We start from the raw sequence: 24330 nt of genomic DNA on the forward strand, positions 1-24330 counted from the left end.
TCCCGAAGGACCATGCTGGAATGAAGCAGTGATCGACCGTCTGGGCAGCGGGAAGCCTGCATGCCTCCCTCTGCAGTGCAAATCACCATCGACCAGCTGCAGCCTCTCCTCTTTGCCTCTGACAGGGGCTTCGCACCTCCCGCCCCCCTCACCCAGGAGCCGCCTCTCCCCTTCCTACCCTCCCGGCTCCGTCACCCCTTCCCGGCCTGGGGAGCTCCGTCTCCACGGCAACGGCCGCCCCTAGCAACGAGGCCCCTAGCCATGACAACGGAGAGAGGCGGGGCGGAAGTGGTGCGCGGCTTTTTCTGGCCGGTGGCAAGATGGCGGCGGGGGTGGTGGAGTTGCGGTGGCTGCAGTGGCGATTGGAGGAGTTGGAGCAGTGTGTCGGCGATGGGATCTGCGGGTCGCGCAAGGTGCCGGGAGGTCCCGCAGTGTTTGGGGGGCCGCTCTGGCCCTCTGGAGGCCTAGCGTGGAGCGAGCCGCCTCGGCCTGGCGGGGTCTGATGGGCCCGTCTCCTTCCTTTGTGCTCATGCAGATGGCGGACGAGTTGTTGAAGGTGCAGGTGGCGCTGAGCGATGTCGCTGGCAAGAGAGAGAGGATCAAAATCCTGTTTAAGAAAAGTGAGCGACCTCGGGGAGGGGAACTGGGGTGGGGAAGGGGAAACTTGAAACCCCTGTGTTTGATCCTCTAAACAAAAATCCTTTCTATGCTCCCTGTTTGAGCCCCTTTGATTTTGGGCTCTTGTTTTGCACGTTTGGTAGAGAAGTAAGCAAGTGGGGTGTCTTTCTGCTTGTGCTTCTCCCACTCAGCTGTTGGGGGTGGGAAATGAGCTGCCGCAACCTGTTATTTGCTTTATGTCTGCTTACATCAGGCAAAACAAATCACTGTGCCGAAATGCAGCCCTCAAGGATTGTTGGAGCATGAGCTCCTGAAATGGCTTCTTGCGTGCTTGGACTTCTCTGGCATGCTAGAGCAGCTCTCCCCTGTGCCTGTGGCAGGAGTGACAAGGATCACACATAGCCACTGGTGGATGAATCTGGGGAGCTGACTCTGAACTGGGGGATATTGGGAGTGGATGCTGGAGTGGTGCTTTGTCCTGCAAAGCTGTCTTTTGGCCAAATTTTGCTGTCTGGTATCACAGAAGGAGCAGGATGTGTAGGGAGGGTTGTTGTGGTCCAAAGCTGCAGTGGCTGTTTGGTATAAACGTGTGAACTGTGTATTTGTAGATAATTTTAAGGATGGAGGGTTATTTCCTGGTTTTGTTTCAAGGGCAAGAAGAAGCAGATTTCACTCACCTCTAATATTGTTAGCCAAATAAAAAGCAAGTGTTGCTGGTGTCTGTAACAAAGCAGTTAGTTGGCTTGAGCCATTTGTAAGTTCTTGGTCACAGTGTTCCTAAGTCACCTGTTCTCGAGTGCTGTAGAAATTAATCTGAACAAAAATTACACTAAATGGGCAGTGTTTACAAATTAACCTGATGTATAGCTGGGGGGGGGAGGGGGGGAATTGCACCTGTAAAGGCGATAACATCTCTCCTACTACTTGTCTCCAAACCTATTTTTTACTCTAGTTGAAGATGTAATAAAATACCTTGACCCTCAGTACACTGATAGGATGGCTGTTCCGGATGTCATGAAGTTGCAATTCATCTTGGCAGGTATGAAATAAGAGGAGACAGTTTTGGTTTGGCTTTTATTTTTTTAAGTTGTTTTTTACATAAGCTGGACTGGGAATTTTTCTTTAGTTGTAAAGATATGGCAAGGCACCCTTTTTAGAGCTGAGATGGTTTGTACAAGGATGTCTGTCACCCTTAGTGCTCCCTTGTGTGCATCCATGCTGCAGTTTTATCAGTTCTGATCTTCCTAGTATTAATCAATTTAACCCTGAATTAATAAAAGCTTGAAAAGAAAAACTGGAGCTAGAACAGTTTTCCTTACCCCATTTCTAATATTCTCTAGGCTGTGACAAAAGTTGAAGACCTTTGGATATATAATAAACACCTTATAGCCTTATCTTCTTTTGCCCCAAAGAATTTGGTTTAGCCTTGTATTAGTATAGTCTGCAAATGAAACTTGGACATTCTCCTGCCTTAAGTTGGTGTGAATGAGAATCCAGTGATGAACAATGCAAAAGTCTAAATAAAATAATAAAAAAAGCCCCTTTCTGTATAGCTAGATCAACTGGAAGAGAGCAGCTGGAATACAAGTGTCAGTCCCAGCTCTTTGATCATGTTTGGGACAGGACAAGCCACCCTTGGGGGATGGGCTATGGTTGACCTATTTAAGAGCACTTGCCCCTAGGAGACTTTAGAATCTGCAGTTAGAGGTTTTTGCAACTTTGCTCTAGCTTTGGCTGCAAGATGCTTTATATTTGCCAAGCTGTTCTCTGGTGTTAAGTGTGAATGGTTTAGAAAACTGATTCATGTCCATTAATCCAAAGTTACCTTGCCAGTCTGTGAAAAGCCAAAGCAGCATCTTGTATTTACTGATGTTCCTTCTTGTCCCTCCCCAATCAGAAGAGCAGGTTATTCCTTCCCAAGCAGCCCTTCTGGAGCAGGTGAAGAGCCTCCAGCCCATCTTGGAAAGTGCCAGTATCCAAGGTATGTATGTTCTTCTGCAAGTTTAAGCTGAAAATGCCACCCCCCCAAGCTGCTGCCTATCCTGTTGGGGTTTTTTTTCTTGAGCCTCAGACTTGAGGAGCAGACAACTAAGCACACAACCTGGTATGAGTAAAGTAGGTACAAGCTTAGTGGTATGTCTGCTCCTCCCTCATGCTGCTCTAACATCTCGTGCCTGACCTCTGTCAGAAGCGTGCAACGTCATGCAGAGCGCTGCTGAGTGCTGTAGCTGTCACCCAGCACTGGTGGGATGGAAATGTGGCTCCTGCACCAAAGGCCAAGGAGGTGATAGCATAGGTTAGGACGCAGGTTAGAGACCTGTGGCTTAGTGTGGTGGGTTGACCCTGGCTGAGGGCCAGGTGCCCACCAGAGCTGCTCTATCACTCCCCTCCTTCATTAGACAGGGGAGAAAAGGTACAATGAAAGAAAACTTACGGGTCGAGATAAGGACAGGGAGAGATCATTCTCTAATTATCATCACGAGCAAAACAGACCGAACTTAGAGAGGGAATTCATCTTATTTATTACTAAGCAAAATCGAGTAGAGGAATGAGAAATAAAACCAAACCTTAAAAACACCTCCCCCCACCCCTCCCATCTTCCCGGGCTCAACTTCACTCCCGGCTTCAAACCTCCACCCCCCTCAGCGGCACAGGGGGACGGGGAGTGGGGGTTACGGTCAGTTCCTCACGCGGTGTTTCTGCTGCTTCTTCATCCTCAGGGGGAGGACTCATTGTTCCCCCGCTCCAGCGTGGGGTCCCTCTCATGGGAGACAGTCCTTCACGGCCTTCTCCAACGTGAGTCTCCTCCACGGGGTGCAGACCTTCAGGAGCAAACTGCTCCAGCGTGGGTCCCCCACGGGGTCACAAGTCCTGCCAGCAAACCTGCTCTGGCGTGGGCTCCTCTCTCCACAGATCCACAGGTCCTGCCAGGAGCTTGCTCCAGCGCGGGCTTCCCACGGGGTCACAGCCTCCTTCAGGTGTCTCCACCTGCTCCGGCGTGGGGTCCTCCACGGGCTGCAGGTGGAATCGCTACACCCCCTCATCCTCCCTCCATGGGCTGCAGGGGGACAGCCTGCTTCACCATGGTCTTCACCATGGGCTGCAGGGGGATCTCTGCTTCGGCGCCTGGAGCACCTCCTCCCCCTCCTTCTGCACTGACCTTGGTGTCTGCAGATGTTCTTACATCTTCTCCCTCCTCTCTCTGGCTGCAAAAGCTCCCTCTAACTGGTTTTGTCTTTCTTAAATATATTATCACAGAGGCGCTGATTGGCTTGGCCTTGGCCAGCGGCGGGTCCGTCTTGGAGCCGGCTGGCATTGGCTCTATCAGACACAGGGGAAGCTTCTAGCAACTTCTCACAGAAGCCACCCCTGTAGCCCCCCCGCTACCAAAACCTTGCCACGCAAAACCAACACACTTAGCAAAGAGAGTGAGCACTGTGTATGGTCACCAGGCTGTGGAGCCACTCCTGCCTACTGCTTATGAGCTGGTTTATGTCCAGAACATCCCTGCTCCTGGTGTGTAGGCAGAGATGCCTTTTTAATTGCTTGCCATAATATTCATGCAAGTAGTTTACTCTGATGTAGCTGTTGAGTAGCCCTCAGTGCAGGCATCCCCTAACTCATGCCATTCAGAAGCAGTTAGCAAATAAACTTGATATTTAATGTACAGTGTAGCTAGGGGGTTTTTATGGTATAAAAGGTGTGTTTGCGGCATGTGGTACTTGCATTCAGTGAGCAGAGTTCTACTGTGGTGTGCTCATGGAGAAGGAATGGTCTTTATTTTGGTAACTAATCCCACGTGATGTAAAACAAACAAAATGGATTTATCTTCTGTGCTTTCAGCAGTTCCTGACCATGCAGCCAAACTACAGCGACTCTCTCAAATCCACATACAGCAGCAGGTAGCGTGAATATTCTTAACAGTCTTGACTAGCAGGGAGAAAGAACCACTTGTTAGTGGCTGTACTGACACCTCTGTATTTGCAATTATTTTAATTGCTCATTTATAGCAGTTTTTTTCCCCATCTTGTCTAGGATATTCATGCTGCAGTTTTAAAGAAGTTTAAGCAATTTTTTTTTGGGGGGGGGGGGGAACAACTAGCCAGGATTTCTGAAAACTGAGTCAGAGTTGGAAAAGTGCTTTGCCTACCATAAGCCCGCTCAAAACAGAGGTTTGAGTGACACCTAATAAGCAGTGGTGGGTTTAACCAGCTGGCATTTTCTCTCTCACTGAGACACTGAGGTAAAGTGTTGCGCTCCTCCAGTGTCCCAGTCTGGAAGGCTGTTGATACTGTCACCTGCTCTCTTCGCCCTTTCCTTCCCCATTTGAGCATGCCTGGGCAGTGTCTAATGCCCCCTTTCAGCATTTTGCTGTGAGCTTTCATTCTGGGGCAAGCAAAGTATGGGTGCTGAGGAGAGGCAGGCAGTAGTGCAAAGTCCATGACTTTGGCGCTTCATGAGCTTGGGTGTTTCTCTACAACCTTTCTCTTGACTGTTGAAACCCTTCCAGCTGCAGTGAATGGCCACAGCCAGGGTCTGAGCTCTAATCTCAGTACTGGCCTTGGATGAGTTTTCCTCCTGTGCTGTCCTTCAGCTTATTTATTGCTCGATCACTGAGGCTTCCCCCTTCACAGGAACAGCGTCAAGATCTCACCGACAGTGTCAAGATGCTCCTTGAAGACTACAACAAAATGGTATCCTTTGAGCCTTGGGCCCAACACAACTGAACTGCCCGCCTGTGTCCTGGGCTGCCTCACCCCATCAAATATTGTTGGAAGCAGGCAATCCCCAGCCCTAGGTTTAATGGCCAGTGCCCTTTCTGGCATGGCGATGCCTGTGTCCTTGTCATACTTGTCTCTGGAGCAGAGATGAGGGCCAGAACTGCCTGTCCCTCTGAGACAGGAAGGGCAGGGTGCCACCTGCAAGCCAGAGCCTCTGTGCTGGATCTGCTCACAGTGCAGCTCAGCATGAAGGAGCAGCACAGCCTGTGCGCTGGTGCAGAGCTTGTGCTGACCAGCTGGACGTTGGCATCTCTATCAGGTGACTGCTGGTCTCTGACCTGAGCCAAACAGTGGCTAATCCTGGCCATGTTAGGGTCACAGTGCTGAGACATCCTAAAACCACAGTGGGTAGGGAACTCTGCTCTTTTCTGTAGAAAGCCCCTTGAAATGCAGTGCTATATAGTATTCAGAAGCGCTTCCTGGACTCCCATCAGTGTTTGGTGCTGTGCAGTGGCTCAAGGTCTGGATGGTTTGAGTCTGTGCAGGCTTTCTACAGCCTGGCACCTCAGGTCTTTTCCTCTCCCAAGGAATTGGGATTGTAACGATGCTGTTGGGCTGTCAGGGCAGTCTCAAGCTGTGCTCTGACCTTGGTTTCTTCCCTGAAGTTTCCACATCTCTTTCCTTAAGAGCCATGTCCAGACCCTGCTTCTCTCCAAGCAGTTCGTCCAGTGGAATGAAATACTGACACAGCTAGAAATGGCCAAGGAAGCAAAACCTGCAGCAGAGTGATGGCAGAGCCTGGAGTGCAGAGAACCCTGGGGACCTTGCTACCCATGCCTCTCTCAGGAGAGGCTTCAGCACAGCTTGCACCCTGTTGTCTTGTCATGAGCATGCTGCAAGTAACACTGCAGGCTTTTGGGGGCATAGTAAAATCCTGAAATGTGAACTGGGTTGTCTCTTCTTCCCCTGGGGGCAACCGTAGCACAGACTGACTGTCCCTCCCCATTTGGTTTTCCCCAAGCAGCAAACTACGGAGATCTCATGGCAGCTAGCTTGTAGGAGATTGCTGGTGGCTCCTGGTATGGTGGTTTCAGCCTTAGGCCAAGGGCAAGTAAATCCCTTCCAGTCCCACAGCCTTCCCTGGACTATAGCATGTGCTCTGCCTGCTGTTTTTCTCAGTTCACGTTAACTGCCTGTGCCCAGGGGAATTTGGCCTCATGAGGCTTTTCCCCCTGGGCACTGTCCGGTGGAGCTGTCTACTGCCTCTTGTCTGCTCCGGCAGAGGCAGGGCTCGGACCATGGGGACGCCACTGTGTTATAGTGCTGGAGTGATGCCAGGTGGGGATGGTGCACATCACCTCCCCTTCTCTCCCTGCGTGTGTCTCGTGCCAGCCACCATGTTGTGGTGAGGCGCACGCTTAGGCAGCCATAGGTGCAAGGCCCGGCTTCCTGGGACCGATGTCATTGATGAAGATATTAAACAGTACTGGTCCCAAAACAGACCCCTGAGGGACACCACTTGTCACTGATCTCCATCCAGGCATTAAGCCATTGACCACTACCCTCTGGATGTGACCATCCAGCCAATTCCTCATCCACCAAATAGTCCATCCATTAAATCCTTATCTCTCCAATTTAGAGAAAAGGATGTTGTGGGGGATGGTGTCAAAGGCCTTACAAGAGTCCAGATAGATGAAATCCATAGCTCTTCCCTTTTCCACTGATGTAGTCACTCCATCACAGGAGGCTGCTAGGCTGGTCAAGACTTGCCCTTGGTGAAGCCATGCTGGCTGTCTCGAATCACCTCCCTGTCCTCCATGTGCCTTAACATAGCTTCTAGGAGGATCTGTTCCCTGATCTTCCCAGGCACAGAGGGGAGGCTGACAGGTAAGTAGTTCCTAGGGTCCTTCTTTTTACCCTTTTTAAAAATGAGTGCAACGTTTCCCTTTTTCCAGTCACCGGGGACTTCACTTGACTGCTGTGACTTTTCAAATATCATGGAGAGTGGCTTGGCAACTACATCAGCCAATTCCCTCAGGATTCTGGGATGCATCTCATCAGGTCCCATAGACTTATGTTCAGGTTCCTCAGGTGTTCTCAAACCTGATCTTCTCTTACAGTGGGAGGGACTTTGCTCCTCCAGTCCCTGCCTTGAGGTCCGTCCACTTGAGAGGTGTGGGAAGAGAGGTCGCCAGTGAAGACAGGCAAAAAAGTTGTTCAGTACCTCAGCCTTCTCATCTGCTGTTACCAGTTTGCCAGTTGTATTCATCGGGTGGGGTACGCTTTCTTTGACCTTTCTTTTCTGGCTCGCATACCTATAGAAGCATTTATTATTCCTTCTGACCCCATCCCTACACAACTGGGCAGCATCCCTATACTCTTCCCAGAATACCTGTCCCTGCTTCCACGACCTGTGCATTTCCTTCTTGCCCCTTAGTTTGACCAGCAGGTCTCAACTCATCCATGCCAGTCTCTTGCCTTCCTTTCCTGCTTTCTTATACCTGGGAATTAGAGAGTGCTTGCACTCTATGGAAAGCATCCTTAAAGATCTGCCAGCTCTGTTCTGCTCCCTTGTCCCTGAGGGCAGTTTCCCAGGGGGTCCTACTGACTAACTCCTTGAACAGCTAGAAGTTTGCTTTCTTAAAACTCAGGGTCCTGACTCTACTTTGCCTAGTCCCATATCCCTCAGGACTGCAAACTCCACCAGTGCATGATTGCTACAGCCTGGGCTGCCTCCAGTCTTGATGTCTCTGATTAGCTCACTTGTGTTGGTGACCATCAGGTCCAGTATTGCATCCTCTCTGTCTTAAGAAGTTATCCTCAATGCACTCCAGGAGTCTCCTTGGGTTGCCTGCAGCTCACTTGGCTACTTTACCAGCAGATATTGAGGTGGTTGGAGTCCCCCAGCAGGATGAGAGCCTGTGAGTGCAATGCCTCCTGTAGCTGGAGTAAGAAGGCTTTGTCAATAGGCTCCCCTTGATTAAGTGGTCTGTAATAAACACTAACCACCAGGTTCCTTTGTTGCCTCAGTCTCTAATTCTTACCCATAAGCTTTCAACCTGCTCATGGCTATTCTTCAGAGACAGCTTTTCACAATCTATCAATTTCTTGACAAAGGGATCAACCCCTCTGCCCCTGCTCCATCACCTCTCCCTTCTGAACAGCTTGTGGCCATCAATAGCTCACACTCCAGTCATGGGATTTGTCCCACTAAGTTTCAATAATGGCAACCAGGTTGTAGCTTTCTAGCAGCACAGTGACGTCCAACTCCTGCTTGTTGCCCATGCTGCGTGCATTGGTGTAGAGGCACTTCAGCTGGGCTGTCAGCCATGTCACCTTTATAGAGGAACACACCTTAAGTCCTCTGAGGTTGTTTTGGGGTTGCGTGGCTAGGTTTTGGTAGCTGGGGGTGGGGCTACAGGAGTGGCTTCTGTGAGAAGCTGCTAGAAGCTTCCCCCATGTCATACAGAGCTAATGCTAGGCAGCTCCAAGTCAGACCCATCACTGGCCAAGGCCAAGCCAATCAGCGACAGTGGTAGCACCTCTGTGATAACAGAGTTTGGGGGGGGGAACCACCTAGTGGCAGCTTTTGCAGCCAGAGTGAGATGTGAGAAACTTTGCAGACCCCAAGGTCAGTGCAGAAGGAGGGGCAGGAAGTGCTCCAGGCGCCAGAGCAGAGATCCCCCTGCAGCCCATGGTGAAGACCCTGATGAAGCAGGCAGTCCCCCTGCAGCCCATGGAGGAAGGATGAGGGGGTGTAGAGATTCCACCTGCAGCCTGTGGAGGCCCCCACGCCGGAGCAGGTGGAGGCACCTGAAGGAGGCTGTGGCCCTGTGGGAAGCCCATGCTGGAGCAAGCTCCTGGCAGGACCTGTGGACCCGTGGAGAGAGGAGCCCACGCCAGAGCAGGTTTGCTGGCAGGACTTGTGACCCCGTGGGGGACCCCACGCTGGAGCAGTTTGCTCCTGAAGGTCTGCACCCCATGGGAGAGATCCATGCTGGAGCAGTTAATGAAGGACTGTAGCCCATGGGAAGGACTCACGTTGGAGAAGTTCATGAGAGGGCCCCCATACTGGAGCAAGGGAAAAGTGTGAGTAATCCTCCTGAGAAGGAAGGAGTGGCAGACATAACGTGCTATGAACTGACCGTAACCCCCATTCCCTATCCCCCTGTGCTGCTAGGGGGGAGTAGGTAGAGAAATCGGGAGTGACACTGAGCCTGAGAAGAAGGGAGGGGTGGGGGAGGTGTTTTAAGATTTGGTTTTATTTCTCATTGCTCTACTCTGTTTTCTTGGTAATAAATTAGATTTTTTTTTTCCCCAGAATCTGTTTTGCCCATGATGGTAATTAGTGAACGATCTCTCCCTGTCCTTATCTCAACCCATGAGCCTCTCATATTTTCTCTCCCCTGTCCCGTTGAGGAAGGGGAGTGATAGAGTAGCTTTAGTGGGCACCTGGCCTCCAGTCAGGGTCAGTCCACCACAGAGGTATTTCACTGGTGTTTCCCTGTTGGTTCCTATTACCTCAGCTCATCTCTGTAAGACAAGTTGTCTAGAAACAAGTTATTGGACTAGAGACACTTCATACTGCTGTTCTTGCATTTTTTTCCTACTAAGAAAAGACCAAAGAGACCATTGCTGTACTTTGCAACAGTACCTTGTCTCATTTCAGAGCAGACTTTGGTGGAGGAAGGCTATTCTTTTTCCAAATGCCAAGGAGCAATGGAGATAACGGGTACCAAAGCAGACAGCAAGATCTCATAGGTGCCGTTGCTGCTGTCAGTATCCCAGGAAGTATGCCCATTGGCACTGAGAAGCTGATAGGGTGAAACATACTTTAGGGAGAATTACAAAAGGTAGGACCACAGCAAGATTGCTGATCATTCAGGAAAATCTGTATGTAGTAGAGATGAATTCACACTTCATGTCACAAAAAATACCATATTTCAGTACTAGAAGAATAGATATGAGCAGAGCCCACCTCATCAGAGGACAAGCCAGGAAGCCCACATGCAGTAAAACCATCTTCACAAATTTTGCAAAGGACTCATCCAATTTTCATATATTTTCATATGCTCAGTGCTCTCTGAAATAGCCAAGTCCCAAGGCAATAGAGGCACTATGGGGCCAGTGTGATCTGTGCTGGTGTCCTGAGTTCAGCTAGGATAGAGTTAATTTTCACCAGAAGCTGGGATGGGACACAGCCAGGACAGGTGACCCAAACTAGCCAAAGGGGTTATTCCATATTATGTGATGTCATGCTCAGCATAAAAGAGGACTAGTCGGGGAGGGGTGGCATGGCTCCAGGACGCATGGCTCGGGGATGGTCCAGCTTGCGGTCTGAGTTGTACGGTTCTTGGGTGAGAAACTGCATTGTGTATCAATCACCCACTTTGTATATTCTGTTGTCAGTACTGTTGTTATTTCCTTCTCCCTTTGCTGTCCCAGTAAACTGTCCTTATCCCAAACCATGAGGCTTTGCCTTTGTCTTCCCATTCTCCTCCCCATTCCATGGGGGGGGGGTGGGGGTGGGGTGAGCGAGCATTTGCTTGGTGCTCAGCTGCCAGATGGGGCTAAACCATGACAGTCCTTTTTGGCGCCTGACATGGGGCACGGAGGGTTGAGATAACGACAGATCTGATGCGAGCATGTTGAAACAAAGATTTTAGAAGTATTTATTGTATTATTTTAAGCAGCCACTGGTCACAGTGGTGTTTTGTTTGGTCACGTGGCTGTGGTATCTAAACCCCTACTTGCTGTATGTACTCCTTGCGATACTCTTTATCATCTCTGGGAGAGGGGCCCAGATTCTCATTTTGCTGTACTGTGTGGGGGTTTGCTGTCATGCCCATACCTCAGATGACATCTTTTTGAACTGATTAATAAATGCACCCAATCTATGGGAAAGACAGGAGGGGGGATACTTTCTCCCACTCTTTCACCTCCCCTTTTCCCTTCAGGCTAATCACAGCAGCTTTTGAAAATTTTGAATACCCTTGGGATGTTCAGGCCAGCATGTTCCTCTTATTATGTCTTCTGAATGTGTTGCAAATCTTGTTCAGGGTTACAAAAAGATGCTTTAAGAGTATCACCCAGAGATCTTCCCCGAGGCTGAATAGTCAGGGCTGGCATGGCATGTGGGAGAGTATGGGCGGGTATCTAGAGAAAGTCTCACCCCCAATGGTTTGGAATTTCACCCCCAAACAACTACAGGACCCTGATAAAGTGATAGAATATTTGAAAGGAAAATGCTGTGGCTATTCCAAGGAGACACAACTTACCGCATTGTGCTGGGCCCTGGCTGCTATCTACCAAACACTGCTCGATAGTAGGCAGCACCATCATGGGGAAGAGAGGGAGAACAGATCGACAGGCACTGCAGCTACCCCACCCCCCATGACCCCACAACAAGTACGGTGGCTAGCCAATCCCCCACGACAGACACTGTGGCTACTGAAACCCCAGCAACAGGGGTTTCAGTAGCAGGTGAACCAAAAAACCCAACCCGTACCAGCATCAGTTGCCTCTATACACAAGAAGAAATACACAAAGAAATCAGCTCGCTTAGTGAGGGATGATGATGAACCGGGATCATCATGAGAACAAGAAGAAGAGCCAGAACCAGAGGTAATCCCCCCAATCCCTATCCCTGAGTGAGCTGCGAGATATGAGAAAAGATTTCAGCCACCTTCCAGGGGAGCACATAATTACCTGGCTGCTCGGATACTGGGATAAGGGGGCCAGCAGCCTGGAATTAGAGGGTAGGGAGGCCAAGCAGCTGGGATCCCTGTCTAGGGAAGGGGGCATTGACAAGGCAATTGGGAAAAAGGCACAGGCCCTCAGCCTCTGGAGGCGACTCCTGTCAAGTGTGAGGGAAAGGTATCCCTTCAGTGAAGATGTTGTATGTCATCCAGGCAAGTGGACCACCATGGAGAGAGGTATCCAATATTTGAGGGACTTAGCCATGTGGGAGATGGTTTATTATGACCCGGACAATGCGCAGTTGCCCACAGACCCTGATGAAGTCCAATGTACCCAACCCATATGGTGGAAGTTTGTACGGAGTGCACCATCATCGTACGCCAACTCACTGGCAGTAATGGACTGGAAAAGTGAAGAGGCGCCAACAGTGGATGAAGTGGCTGGCTGACTCTGGCAACATGAAGAGCGTTTATCTTCCTCGTCTCAGCTGTGGAACTGTCCCAGGAGTTCCAGCAATTCGGAGAGGATATGTGCTACTCCCCACCTGTACAGACCAGTATCTCGGCTAGTCGGAATAAGTGTTCCTCTGCTCCAGAGAGGGGAATATAGCGGGTACACACCACGAGGCACCCTGTGGTTTTACCTGCGTGACCACGGAGAGGAGATGAGGAAGTGGGATGGAAAACCTACCTCAACTCTACGGGCACGAGTACATGAGTTGCAAGGCAAAACAGTCACAAAAGGGGATTCTTCCAGGGAAAATGCCACTCCTGTTTCCAACGGGCAGTCCCCCAGACCAAGTGGAAGGCCTACTTGTACTTAGGATCCTCTTAAAGAGACCTCTAAGTCATTATTGCAAGAAGTGAGTAGTGAATATGATGAGCAGGATTAGAGGGGCCCCTGCCTCCAGCCAGGTGGAGGAGAGGAACAACCGGGTTTATTGGACTGTGTGGATCTGACATGCCAGGCCATCAGATCCACAGGAGTATAAGGCTCTAGTGGACACTGGTGCACAGTGTACCCTAATGCCATTGAGCCATGAAGGGGCGGAACCCATCTCTATTTCTGGTGTGACAGGGGGATCCCAACAGTTGACTCTGCTGGAGGCTGAAGAGAGTCTACCTGGAAATGACTGGGAAAAGCACCCCATTGTGACTGGCCCAGAGGCTCCGTGCATCCTGGGCATAGACTACCTCAGGAGAGGGTATTTCAAGGACCCAAAAGGCTACCGGTGGGCTTTTGGCATAGCTGCCTTGGAGACGGAGGAATTTGAACCATTGTCTACTCTGCCTGGTCTTTCAGAGGACCCTTCTGTTGTGGGGTTGCTGAGGGTTGAAGAACAATAAGGGCCAATCGCTACCACAACTGTGCACTGGCAGAAATACCACACCAACAGAGACTCCCTGGTTCCCATCCACAAGCTGATTTATCAACTGGAGGGTCAGGGAGTGATCAGCAGAACCCACTCACCCTTTAACAGTCCCATATGGCCAGTAAGAAATTCCAATGGAGAGTGGAGGCTGACAGTAGACTATCGTGGCCTGAATGAAGTCACACCGCCCATGAGTGCTGCTGTGCCAGATATGCTGGAACTTCAATATGAACTGGAGTCAAAGGCAGCCAAGTGGTACGCCACAACTGATATAGCTAATGCATTTTTCTCGATCCCTTTGGCAGCAGAGTGCAGGCCACAGTTTGCTTTCATTTCGAGGGGCGTCCAGTACACCTGGAATTGACACAGACTCACCATTTGCACCTGCAATACATTGATGACATCATCATATGGGGCAATATAGCTGAAGAAGTTTTTGAGAAAGGGAAGAAAATAATCCAAATCCTTCTGAAAGCTGGTTTTGCCATAAAACAGAGTAAGGTGAAGGGGCCTGTGCAGGAGTTCCAGTTTTTAGGACTAAGATGGCAAGATGGGCATCGTAGGATCCCAATGGATGTGATCAACAAAATAGCAGCCATGTCTATACTGACCAATAAAAAGGAAACACAGGCTTTCTTAGGTGTTGTGGGTTTCTGGCAAATGCACATTCCAAATTACAGTTTGATAGTAAGCCCTCTCTACCACGTAACCCGGAAGAAGAATGATTTCAAATGGGGCCCTGAGCAACGACAAGCTTTTGAACAAATGAAACAGGAAATAGTTCATGCCGTAGCTCTTGGGCCAGTCCAGGCAGGGCCAGATGTGAAAAATGTGCTCTACACCACAGCCGGAGAGAATGGCCCTACCTGGAGTCTCTGGCAGAAAGCACCAGGGGAGACTCGAGGTCGACCCCTGGGGTTTTGGAGTCAGGGATACAGAGGATCCAAGGCCCGCTATACTCCAATGGAAAAGGAGATATTGGCAGCCTACAAAGGGGTTCGAGCTGCTTCAGAGGTGATTGGCACTGAAGCACAGCTCCTCCTGGCACCCCGACTGCCAGTGCTGGGCTGGATGTTCAAAGAGAGGGCCCCCTCTACACGTCATGCAACTGATGCTACGTGGAGGAAGTGGGTCGCACTGATCACACAGCGGGCTCGAATAGGAAGCCCCAATCATCCAGGAACTCTGGAAGTGATCACAGACTGGCCAGAAGGGAAAGATTTCGGAATGTCGCCAGAGAAGGGGGTGACACGTGCTGAAGAGGCCCCACTGTATACTAAACTGCCAGAAGATGAGAAACCGTCCGCCCTCTTCACTGATGGGTCCTGTCGCATCATGGAAAAGCATTGAAGGTGGAAGGCTGCTGTATGGAATCCTACAGAAGGAGTTGCAGAAGCTGCTGAAGGAGAAGGTGAATCGAGCCAGTTTGCAGAGGTGAAAGCCATCCAGCTGGCTTTAGATATTGCTGAAAGAGAAAAGTGGGCAACACTGTACGTCTATACTGATTCATGGATGGTGGCCGATGCCCTGTGGGGGTGGTTACAGCAGTGGAAGCAGAGCAACTGGCAATGCAGAGGCAAACCCATCTGGGCTACCGAATTATGGCAAGATATTTCTGCCTGGCGAGAGAAGGTGGTTGTGAAAGTATGTCATGTTGATGCCCATGTACCCAAGCGGTGGGCCACGGAGGAACATCAGAACAACCAGCAGGTGGATCAGGCTGCCAAAATTGAAGTGGCTCAGGTGGATCTGGACTGGCAGCGTAAGGGTGAATTCTTTCTAGCTTGGTGGGCCCATGACACCTCAGGCCATCAAGGAAGAGATGCGACATATAGATGGGCCCGTGATCGAGGGGTGGACTTGAGCATGGAGGCCATCTCACAGGTCATCCATCAATGTGAAACATGTACTGCAATAAAGCAAGCCAAGCGGGTAAAGCCTCTGTGGTATGGAGGCCGATGGTTGAAATATAAATATGGGGAAGCCTGGCAAATCGACTACATCACACTCCCACAAACCTGCCAAGGCAAGCGTTACGTTCTTACAATGGTGGAAGTAACCACTGAATGGCTGGAAACATATCCTGTGCCCCATGCCACTGCCTGGAACACTATCCTGGGCCTTGAAAAGCAAGTCCTGTGGCGACATGGCACCCCAGAGAGAATTGAGTCAGACAACGGGACTCATTTTCGGAACAACCTCATAGACACCTGGGCCAAAGAGCATGGCATTGAGTGGGTGTATCACATCCCCTACCATGCACCAGCCTCTGGGAAAATCCAACAATACAATGGACTACTAAAAACTACCCTGAGAGCAATGGGTGGTGGGACCCTCAAACACTGGGACACACACTTAGCAAAGGCCACCTGGTTAGTTAACACTAGGGGATCTGCCAATCGAGCTGGCCCTGCCCAATCAAAACTTCCACGCACTGTAGAAGGAGATAAAGTCCCCATAGTGCGAATGAAGAATATGTTGGGGAAGACAGCCTAGCTTACTCCTGCCTCTGGCAAAGGTAAACCCGTCTGTGGGAGCGCTTTTGCTCAGGGACCAGGGTGCACTTGGCGGATGATGTGGAAGGATGGGGAAGTCCAATGTGTACCTCAAGGGGCTCTGATTTTGCGTGACGTGGTTTAGTCCCAGCTGGTAGCTGAGCAGTCACCCCTCCCCTGGCGGGATGGGGAGGAGAATGGAAAAACAAAGGCAAAACCTCGTGGGTTGGGATAAGGACAGTTTACTGGGACAACAAGGGCGAGGGGAAACAATCAACAACAGTGCTGATAACAGATATTCACAATGGGTGATAACAGAGAACAATTTACTGATCCGACGACTGACCGACCGGATGCTCAGCCTGTCCAGGAGCCACGCTGAGCCCGCCCCTGCCTGACTAGCCCCCTTTTATGGTGAGCATGATGTCACATGGTATGGAATAGCCCCCCAGCCAGCTTGGCTCACCTGTCCTGGCTCCTTGGGAAATTAACTCTATTCTAGCCAGAACCAGGACAGAATAACCAATAAATTAAATTATCTATTGTTAATTGCTAAAAACCCCTGTCATTGTATGTTATCATTCCTACAATTGCTATATGCTGTATCAACAGTATTACAGTAAGAATCACCCAAATTAATAAAGGATGAATGCTGTGATGATGGAACTAGAACTAGCCTTAGCAATTGGCCTTGAAAAATCAACATCTGCCATCAACCAACTGCCTTGAAAAATCAACATCTTGAACTCACAGATTGCGAGCGTGGACCACACCAGATACGCAGCTGTGAGCTCCAGATGCAGCATGCAACAATTCAAGAACACATGTCATCACTCCTGGCCTGAGAGACTGTTATGACAGATGGAGCCCAAAGTCACAGACTAAATGAACTCAATGGACATCACAGAGGGATGGCCTATAGACTAATGAAGTGATATCTCTGTGTGTGTCTATGTATATATATCTCAAACACAGGGAAAGTGGTGGTGATTAATTGGGAAGCGCAGGATCTGGGCATGACGTAGATGGTATAGAATAAGGGGTGGATAATGTCCTGGGTTTGGCTAGGATAGAGTTAATTTTCACCAGAAGCTGGGATGGGACACAGCCAGGACAAGTGACCCAAACTAGCCAAAGGGGTTATTCCATACCATGTGACATCATGCTCAGCATAAAAGGGGGGTCTAGTTGGGGAGGGGCAGCATGGCTCCATGATGGTCCAGCTTTGGGACAGGTCTGAGCATGCAGTCTGAGTTGTACAGTGGTTGGGGCAGAAACTGCATTGTGTATCACCAGTTGTGTATATTCTGTTAAGTGCTGTTGTTGTTGTTGTTTCCCTCCCCCTTTGCTGTCCCAGTAAACTGTCTTTATCCCAACCCCTGAGGTTTTGCCTTTTTCTTCCCATTCTCCTCCCCATCCTGCAGGGGGAGGTAGGTGAGCAAGCAGCTGCATGGTGCTCAGCTGCCAGCTGGGGCTAAACCATGACAGCCGGTTTTTATTGCATTGCTCTGGCAACTTTCCTACAGGCTGAAATAAAATATCATTAATATCTTTATCAATTATCTGGACAAGGGGATTGAGTGCACCCTCAGTAAGTTTGCAGATGACACCAAGTTGAGCAGGCATGTGAATCTGCTCAAGGGTAGGAAGGCTCTGCAGAGGCATCTGGACAGGCTGAATCTATGGGCTGAGGTCTGTTGTCTGAGGTTCAACCAGGCCAAGTGCTGGGTCCTGCACTTGGGTCACAACAACCCCATGCAACACTACAGGCTTGGGGAAGAGTGGCTGGAAAGCTGCCTGGAGGAAAAGGACCTGAGGGTGATGGTTGACAGCTGGCTGAACATGAGCCAGCAAGTGTGCCCAGGTGGCCAAGGCAGCCAACAGCATCCTGGCTTGTATCAGGAAGAGTGTGGCCAGCAGGAGTAGGGAAGTGATTGTGCCCCTGTACTCGGCTCTGGTGAGGCCGCACCTCAAATACTGTGTTCAGTTTTGGGCCCCTCACTACAAGAAATACATTGAGGTGCTGAAGCATGTCCAGAGAAGGACAACGAAGGTGGTGAAGGGTCTAGAGCACAAGTCTTATGAGGAGGGGCTGAGGGAACTGGGGTTGTTTAGCCTGGAGAAGAGGAGGCTGCGGGGAGACCTTATCCTGAGGTTGTAATGATGTGGGTGTTGGTCTCTTCTCCCAAGTAACTAACAAGAGGACAGGAAGAAGAGGTCTCAAGTTGCATCAGGGGAGATTTAGATTGGATATTAGGAAAAATTTCTTCACTGAAAGAGGGGTCAAGCATAGGACCAGGCTGCCCAGAGAGGTGGTTGAATCACCATCCCTGGAGGTGTTAAAAAAACGTGTAGATGTGGCACTTCAGGACATGGTTTAATAGACATGGTAATGTTGGGTCAACAGTTGGACTCAATCTTAGAGGTCTTTTCCCACCTTAATGAATCTATGAAAATTCTCTAGCAACAAGTAAACACGTGTTATTTAGAATATCTTGAACAATCAACATTGTCATGTTTGGCCATATTGCTCAGTGTAGTCACACAAATACAAAAACATATCTGCAAAACATTGGCCAATTGAGTCAAATGGAATTGACACAGGAATATTTTTCCTGAGGGCTGAAGACAACTGTTTTCTAATATCCACAGTCCCTTCATTAACACAAGAAGAGGGTGTTATTTAAGACAATGTTTTTAATTTCAACTCCCATTACTTTGAAAATGACAACTCAAATTCTTGTCAAAGTATTGACCACAGATTCACGTGTCAAGAAGTGGAGGAAAGCACTCCAACATATGTTTAATTTCTAAATGCTGCAAGTGCCTCAGCACTATTGGCAGCCAGCAGTACAGAACACTCAAGCTTTATTCAAAAAACTTTTTGCCATCATAACCTAATACTGCCTCTGAGCTAGCATGACTTCACTCTTTTTACAACAGTCCTCCATAAAACATGGAGGAGGTCGACGCCTAAAGATCAAGCAGAGTACAAAGTATCTAAGAGGTTTAGAAATACTTTCAGAGTGAAGAATTCCAGTTCAGTAAGAGAGTGTTATTATGGACTGCATACACATACATTTTCAGTTCTTCTACAAGTACTTGCAATGACCTTTCTACTCTACATCCAAGAAATCCAAGTGCATAGATTGAGACTTAGTACCACTTACAAATTTATAGTTGCAGTACACACATACACTGTACTAACCTATACTGAATTATTACTGAAGCATTGTCAGCACAGAACTTGCATTTAGTAGCCACTTATATAGATTTGCATGAATATTTGTTAGAGAAAATATAACAGTTATTAAAAAGTAATTATCAAGGTTTACCCAGAAAAAAAAAAAAATCTTACCTCTCTGATCTATCACATACACTGTTGAAGATTTACCAGCAGGTCAAACTGTTTTATACAAAGATTTTCAATTCAGATCTCGTATACTTTTAATGTGAAAAGTAGTGATTTGAGTTCTTCTATTCCACTTTTTATACCTTCCATACATGTTGCATTTGAAAGATCCCTAATGAAAAAAGATCTGCTTAGCAACAGAACAGTATTACCTTACCTTGCACCATGACTCCCATCCTTAATGCTGTACCAATGACACTTATGGAAGTTCATCAGCAATGCCTCAAACAGAAATGTAACCAGGTGCAAAATAGAACTGGAAAATTATCTAAACTATGTATCAATTAGCAGAATTATAAGTTTCTGGACTATGTGCTAATCTCAATCCTCTTGAAGACAAAACTCACAAAATAGAATGTTTAATTAAAGAGCTAAATATCCATTCAAAGCTGAATTCAATAGAATAAATACACCAAAACCTAAAAATGTCAGTTGTGCCCTCCATTAATATAGCAGACTGCTAATACCAAGGCTTTGAGGCAACACTGAACTAAAACAGATCAAACTAATTGCCCAAAGCACACAGCAGCCTCTATCCGAGATCTTCCATACAAGAAGTTAACAGGTCTCTTCTTTCAGCCAAGGATGCTACCTCCATCTGTGGAAGGCTCCAAAGTTTTCACAAAGCTTCATAGAAGTTTACCTATTCAGTCAAGACGAATGCTTCAAAGTATCAAAAAGCACAAATAAAAACACTTTAAAACAATATATAGCTATAGACTCAGCCTTAAAAATGTCATGGTGATAAACAGTGTTATCTAGACAGATTTTTTTTTAAAAAAATTCATTGCTATAACTTTTTCAAAAATATTGCATTAAAAGAAGGGCACATTGACAAACTCACATTTGAGTAGCAGCAGTTCCAAATTTAAGCTTAGCATTTTTTAACAGTTTTGGATTTAGTTTTTGCTAAACCAATACTGAGCCAAGGAACATTTATTTCAGTTGTTCTGCAGGTGGCTTCACATTTTCACATAACAATATTGAGAGCAGGGGATAAGCAGCTTGATTCACAACAGGAAAAACATTGCCTATCAGATTTTTCTTTCATATGTAGTCACTAGAACTAGTCCCAGATGAATCCTATCAATAACATCCCTACTGGATGGCAGTAAATGGGAAATAAGTAGGATACGATGACCCATCAAGCCCAAATGGCATTTTTTCCCTTTGAGCCAAAGTCATTTCTGATTCTATGGCTATAAATTACTAAACTAATCAAAATTACTTGAAGAAAAATGTTTGGTTCGAGGCTACAATCAGTTAATCCACTCCTTACAGATCAGCCACAGCAAGCATGTGAAAAACAAATATCCTTCCTAAAGAAGCCTACACTAATCCAATTATGACCAACAATAAATAAATGGGTGAGAAGCTTTTCTCTATCTAATCTATGGTTACATTTATTGTCAGATGAAAAAAACCTCCACTCAAAAGATAATCAGTCATATTCTTAACAGTAGCAACTTATCAGGCACTTTCCTTCTGTTTGGTGTTTGAAAGCGTGTTTATATCTGCTGCTTCCATATTCACATGGCACTTGTTCTATCGTAATGAAAAACTTCTATCCCTCTGGGCTAACACAAGCAACCACCCACCCGCAAACATGGACCAAGTATAAAATGATTAAGTTTTCAAATTTCCAAATTACAACTGTTGCAAGACACAAATTGTTATGAAAATGGCTATTTAAAAAAAAAAAATTAGTGCAGCTAAATTTCTATTAAAAATAACACTGTCAACATAAGTCTTAATTTATTTCCAAGTGTTCAAATTGTTATTACACATATGCCATTTAACTACTTTTTATTTGAACATTAAGATAATTAGTTGGAGGGCTCATATTTCCAGTGGCCTCTCTGCAGTAGATACCACCAGAGCAAAACATGAAACATTCCACATGGTTAACAATATGACATTTGAGTTACCAGAATTACAATCATCAACTTTTTGCTAAGAGATCACATTAGTAGTACATAACTGGGGCATTTCCTTTAACAGAAATATCAAACTTAGAACTGTATTTGTTTAACTTCAATATGAACATCTCTACATAAGAGCAACATTGTACATGACAGTTTGATTTAGCACACATACAGTACTTTGGCAGCTCTGTGATTTATTTTTCCTCCTAAGCTCCGTAGTATGTTTAATTTATAAAACATATTGCTAATATGCCCAGCATAAATATCAAGAATCAAATGTATCTTTCTTTTGCCACTTCAATGGGAAAGGGAGCAGTGTTTTTATCTCATATTACAGTCTTTTCATACATGCACAATTTTCTTCCATAGACACTTCTACATGTACCCTAACTATCATTTTGTCTGCAAGAAAATAATCTTTATTAAAAAAACAACCCTGAATTTTCTTCTCAAATTAGAAAGTCTACAGCCATAGACAATTACATGACAAATCACTACCAACTATTTATTTCAAAATAACACTGAATGTGTCAAATTTTTATCAAGTAACCAGCACATCAGTTATCTGAGATGCAATGAATTCACTCATAATTAAGCACGTCTCATTTTGAGTTCATTTGTGAAACTGACTAGTTTATTAGTTACCTTTTTTGTAGGTCAGTCATACAGATGTTAAGACTGGCTCAGGTAAAATATATATTTTATCATTATTACAGACAGAAATATAACCGGCAGATGGAAAGCTATTTTTAAACACACAAGCTAAGTAAAAATCAAACTGTGCCAAGATTTCTCAAGTAAAATGGGATAGACATCTCCAGTAATTATCATCACAAATTCAGCAAGGGTGTTACCTATAAGGATCTAATAGTTCTTGGTTAACAAATACTAATTTCTTTGAATATCTCTACCATCAGTTTCAACATGAGAACTAATCACTATATTAAAACTTTTTCACTTACTCCTCGAAAATGAATGAATTTAATTCTCCACTTTCCTGAACACAATTATATTGTACTCTGATACACAACTGCCACCCAATGACCTACTACCACAGTAGTTTAAGTGTGGACAATGTTCCCTCTATTATGATAATCATGCATTTTAAAGTAGCTACATGAAAGTTTTGAGGTAAAAATGGGTGAAATCTGGTTGCAAAATTTCATAGAATCATAGAATGGTTTGGGTTGGAAGGGACCTTAAAGATCATCTAGTTTCAACCCCCCTGCCATGGGCAGGGACACCCTCCACTAGACCACGTTGCCCAAAGCCCCATCCAACCTGGCCTTGAATACTTCCAGGGAGGGGGCATCCACAACTTCTCTGTGCAGCCTGTTCCAGTGCCTCACCACTCACAGTAAAGAATTTCTTTCTAACATCTAATCTGAATCGACCCTCCTTCAGCTTAAACCCATTACCCCTTGTCCTGTCACTACATGTCCTTGTAAACAGTCCCTCTCCAGCTTTCTTGTAGGCCCCCTTCAGGTACTGGAAGGCCACAATAAGGTCTCCCCAGAGCCTTCTCCAGGCTGAACAATCCCAACTCTCTCAGCCTGTCCTCATAGGAGAGGTGCTCCAGCCTTCAGATTTAAAGGAAAAAAAAACAAAACCACAACACATATATACATACTACAAATAAAAAACCCCACCTAGAATCTGTTGATAGTAATTTGAAGCAATTTATTTTATTCACTCATCTGTGAAATTTTAGCAGATATTTCATATTTATTCTATTTGGTTCAAATACCCCTAACATGCTATTAAGAGTCACTCAAAAAAGAATGTTGTGCCCAAAAATGCAGCTACTACCACAAAACTTCTCTTCACCCTTTTATTCACCCTCAAGCAGTTCTTAAAAACTCAGATTTCCTGAGCTATACAAAGCCAGATCTTAACTTTATTTGAAATATGTCAACAATGGATAAGTCAAAAAGCAGGTGGAGGTATCTGACATAATATTTAAATAATATATATTTAACTTGATAGAGTCACCCTTCAATAGCCATTTGTATTGAATTATAAACTTTGCAGCAGAGGAAGTCTGCATATAGAACTTAGCAGAACAGGACTTCCATATGTCTGCAATATAAACAATTATATTAAGATATTCCAAAATTAAACAAATAGTAAATCCTGCTTATGTATACAAAATTTTAAAATAATACATTAAATTTAACATCAAATGGGAAAATTACAGCCAAACCAATAAGTTGTAAATATAGTCTTCAAATATCAATTTTCATGAAGTTGTTTCATCTTCCTTCGATTAACTGATTTAAGTCAGAAAAGAAACTCTTCTCCTATTCCGCTAACATACATTTCTTCACTGCAGTTATTATACATCAGCTAACTTTGATCTTCCACCATTAATTTCTGTACCGGCACACCCCTTATCTCTCCAAGTTCTACTCAAACATCATAATTCTCCCTTCTTCATTCCATAGTTTGTGACACCTACCAAAAAGCCCTTCAATCAGGGCAGCATCTAGTCTAATAGAGCTCTCACTGGACAGAAGCTTCTCTTACCAGAATAATACACTGGTAGACAAAGATCACTAGAGTCATAATCTGCTACGGACTAGCGCTCCATTGTAAGTGCTAAGTATCTTCTGTACAAGAGATAAAAAACAGTTGTGCACACATAAGCCACACAAGGCAAGCCAAGTTAAATGGTTTGGGCAGGCAGCATGGACAGGGCAAGAAGCATGATAACCAGATGTTTTGGCTGAAGCAATTTTAACCCTGTTTGACTGTTTAACCTGTGTTACAGCCTAGTTTAAACACCATTGTCTACACAATACTCTCAAACGAACAAAAGCCCTACAAAGACAAGTTAACTGCTCTTTTCTATAGAATAACTAGTCAGTATGTGTTCAAGAATGAATTTAATGCAAAGCTTGAAAAGGGTACCTAATAACCATATTTGGAGCTTTTAAATACTATCTTACTCTGAGGTATATGTCTATTACTGTAAAAATTTATGTATAACATTCTAAAATCTAGGGTCCAAGAATAAAGGCTAACTGTATTTTCTAAGCAAGCTACAGAAAAACAGGAAGAAATAGCATGTGGCTTGTGTTCAAGTGTT

The 24330-nt window shown here is 46.3% G+C and overlaps 1 protein-coding gene across 2 annotated transcripts; it reads left to right on the plus strand.

Annotated features, from left to right (window-relative positions):
• Window positions 1–276: 276 nt before the first annotated feature.
• On the plus strand, window positions 277–6285 carry LOC142599203 (dynactin subunit 3-like). Of its 2 annotated transcripts, none has more exons than XM_075739129.1 (7): window positions 277–413; window positions 536–620; window positions 1571–1657; window positions 2516–2599; window positions 4465–4520; window positions 5253–5312; window positions 6039–6285. In XM_075739129.1, the coding sequence occupies exons 1-7, from the start codon at window positions 321–323 to the stop codon at window positions 6126–6128; spliced, it is 555 nt and encodes a 184-aa protein (XP_075595244.1). In that variant the 5' UTR covers window positions 277–320; the 3' UTR covers window positions 6129–6285. The 2 variants fall into 2 exon arrangements, with proteins under 2 accessions (XP_075595244.1, XP_075595243.1); XM_075739128.1 differs by having other exon boundaries at window positions 278–413; window positions 4462–4520.
• Window positions 6286–24330: the final 18045 nt, after the last annotated feature.

Source organism: Balearica regulorum, chromosome W (genome assembly GCF_011004875.1).
Source record: "Balearica regulorum gibbericeps isolate bBalReg1 chromosome W, bBalReg1.pri, whole genome shotgun sequence".
Taxonomy (NCBI): Eukaryota; Metazoa; Chordata; class Aves; order Gruiformes; family Gruidae; genus Balearica; species Balearica regulorum.

Bases quoted from the DNA above. Each gene is read 5' to 3' on its own strand.
- LOC142599203 (XM_075739128.1), top strand. From the start codon at position 321: ATGGCGGCGGGGGTGGTGGAGTTGCGGTGGCTGCAGTGGCGATTGGAG. The intron at 414-535 runs GTGCCGGGAGGT...GTGCTCATGCAG, and splicing joins GGATCTGCGGGTCGCGCAAG to ATGGCGGACGAGTTGTTGAA. The intron at 2,600-4,461 runs GTATGTATGTTC...CTGTGCTTTCAG, and splicing joins GGAAAGTGCCAGTATCCAAG to CAGTTCCTGACCATGCAGCC.